This window comes from Oryx dammah, unplaced genomic scaffold, assembly GCF_014754425.2.
Source record: "Oryx dammah isolate SB20612 unplaced genomic scaffold, SCBI_Odam_1.1 HiC_scaffold_29, whole genome shotgun sequence".
Classification (NCBI taxonomy): domain Eukaryota; kingdom Metazoa; phylum Chordata; class Mammalia; order Artiodactyla; family Bovidae; genus Oryx; species Oryx dammah.
In genome coordinates this window covers 59976082-59977537 of record NW_024070213.1, presented here as the reverse complement: position 1 = coordinate 59977537, position 1456 = coordinate 59976082, and the positions used below count along the sequence as shown (strand labels likewise).

The window sequence follows — 1456 nt, the reverse complement described above, 5'->3', positions numbered from 1 at the left end:
AATGGCAACCCACTATAGTATTCTTGACTGGAAAATTCCATGGACAGATGAGCCTGGCGGGCTACAGTCCATGGGGTTGTGAAGAGTTGGACATGACTGAGTGACTGAGTGTGATCACACACATCCACCCCCCCACCCCCGCCATACATGGTTTCTGGTCGGCTGGGTTTTAAATTAGCATCTGGGGGCTGGGAGGAGCAGCAGTGAGTGAGTGAGCAGACAACCCTTGAGTCTTTTCAGGGTGAGGGGACCTGCCTCTTCACCACATGCCACAGGGCTCTTGTCACCTCCTTGTTCCGAAGGGTATAGATGATGGGGTTCAGCATGGGTGTGATGACCGTGTAGAAGAGGCTGAGGATGCGGTCCATGGTGACAGAGGAGCCTGCCTGGGGCCGGATGTAGGTGATGCTGGCCGTTCCAAAGAAGAGGAAGACCACGAGCAGGTGGGAAGTACAAGTGGAGAAGACCTTTCGGCGGCTCAGGGTGGAGGCCATTGCCAGGATGGCACTCAGGATGCGGGCATAAGAAGTGACAATCAGAGAGAAGGGGACCATGATGAAGACCACGGTGGCCATCATCACAGAGACCTCGCTCCTGTGCTTCCCAGCACTTGCCAATCTCAGTACTGGCAGAATGTCGCAGAGGAAGTGTGGGATGACTGGGCGGCTGGGGAAAGGCAGGGTGAAAATGAGGGAGGAATGGGTGGTGGCTGTGACGATGCCCATGAGCCAGGAGAGGCCCACCATGGCCATGCAGGCTCGCCAGCTCATGAGGGTGGAGTAGTGCAGGGGCTGGCAGATGGCAGCGTAGCGGTCATAGGCCATGGCTGTGAGCAGGCAGCACTCTGAGATGCCCAGGACAATGAAGACATACATCTGGGCTGCACAGCCCCAGAAGGAGATGGCACGGGGGTGCGGGAAGGCCAGGTCGGCCAGTGTCCTGGGCACAATGTCGGTGGTGTAGAGTAGCTCCACCAGGGAGAGGTGGCGCAGGAAGAAGTACATGGGAGAGTGTAGGGTGGGGCTGGCCCGTGTGAGGAGGATGATCAGAGAGTTACCCAGCAAGGTCACCAGGTAGACCAGCAATGCCCCCCAGAACAGGGGGCCTTGCAGAGCCCTGAGATCGGAGAATCCCAGAAGGAGGAATTCAGGCAGAGTCTGATTTTCTTTGGCCATAAGTTCAGGTTGGAGCCTATGGCACAACTGAAAAAGAGATATTAATATAGAAACAATTGGCCTTTATGTAATTTAGTAAAACACTTTTCATACAGTCCCTCTTGAATCAACTGAGAGAGTTAGGGTCTGCACTTTATGGATGATCCATCAGCCATTGCAGGAAGCATAAGAGACTGGGGCTTCAATTCCTGGTTTGGGAAGATTCCCTGGAGGAGGGCACAGCAACCCAGCTCAGCATTCTTGTCTGGAGAATCCCAGTGAAGAGGAGTCTGGCAAGCTAT

At 54.7% G+C, this 1456-nt stretch overlaps 1 protein-coding gene across 1 annotated transcript; it reads right to left on the bottom strand.

Annotated features, from left to right (window-relative positions):
• Window positions 1–236: 236 nt before the first annotated feature.
• On the bottom strand, window positions 237–1175 carry LOC120857403 (olfactory receptor 10P1). The gene has a single exon (XM_040232842.1). It carries the CDS (start codon window positions 1173–1175, stop codon window positions 237–239), a length of 939 nt encoding a protein of 312 aa, XP_040088776.1.
• Window positions 1176–1456: the final 281 nt, after the last annotated feature.

Excerpts from the sequence above, each read along its gene's own strand:
- LOC120857403 (XM_040232842.1), bottom strand. The coding sequence starts at position 1,175 with ATGGCCAAAGAAAATCAGACTCTGCCTGAATTCCTCCTTCTGGGATTC.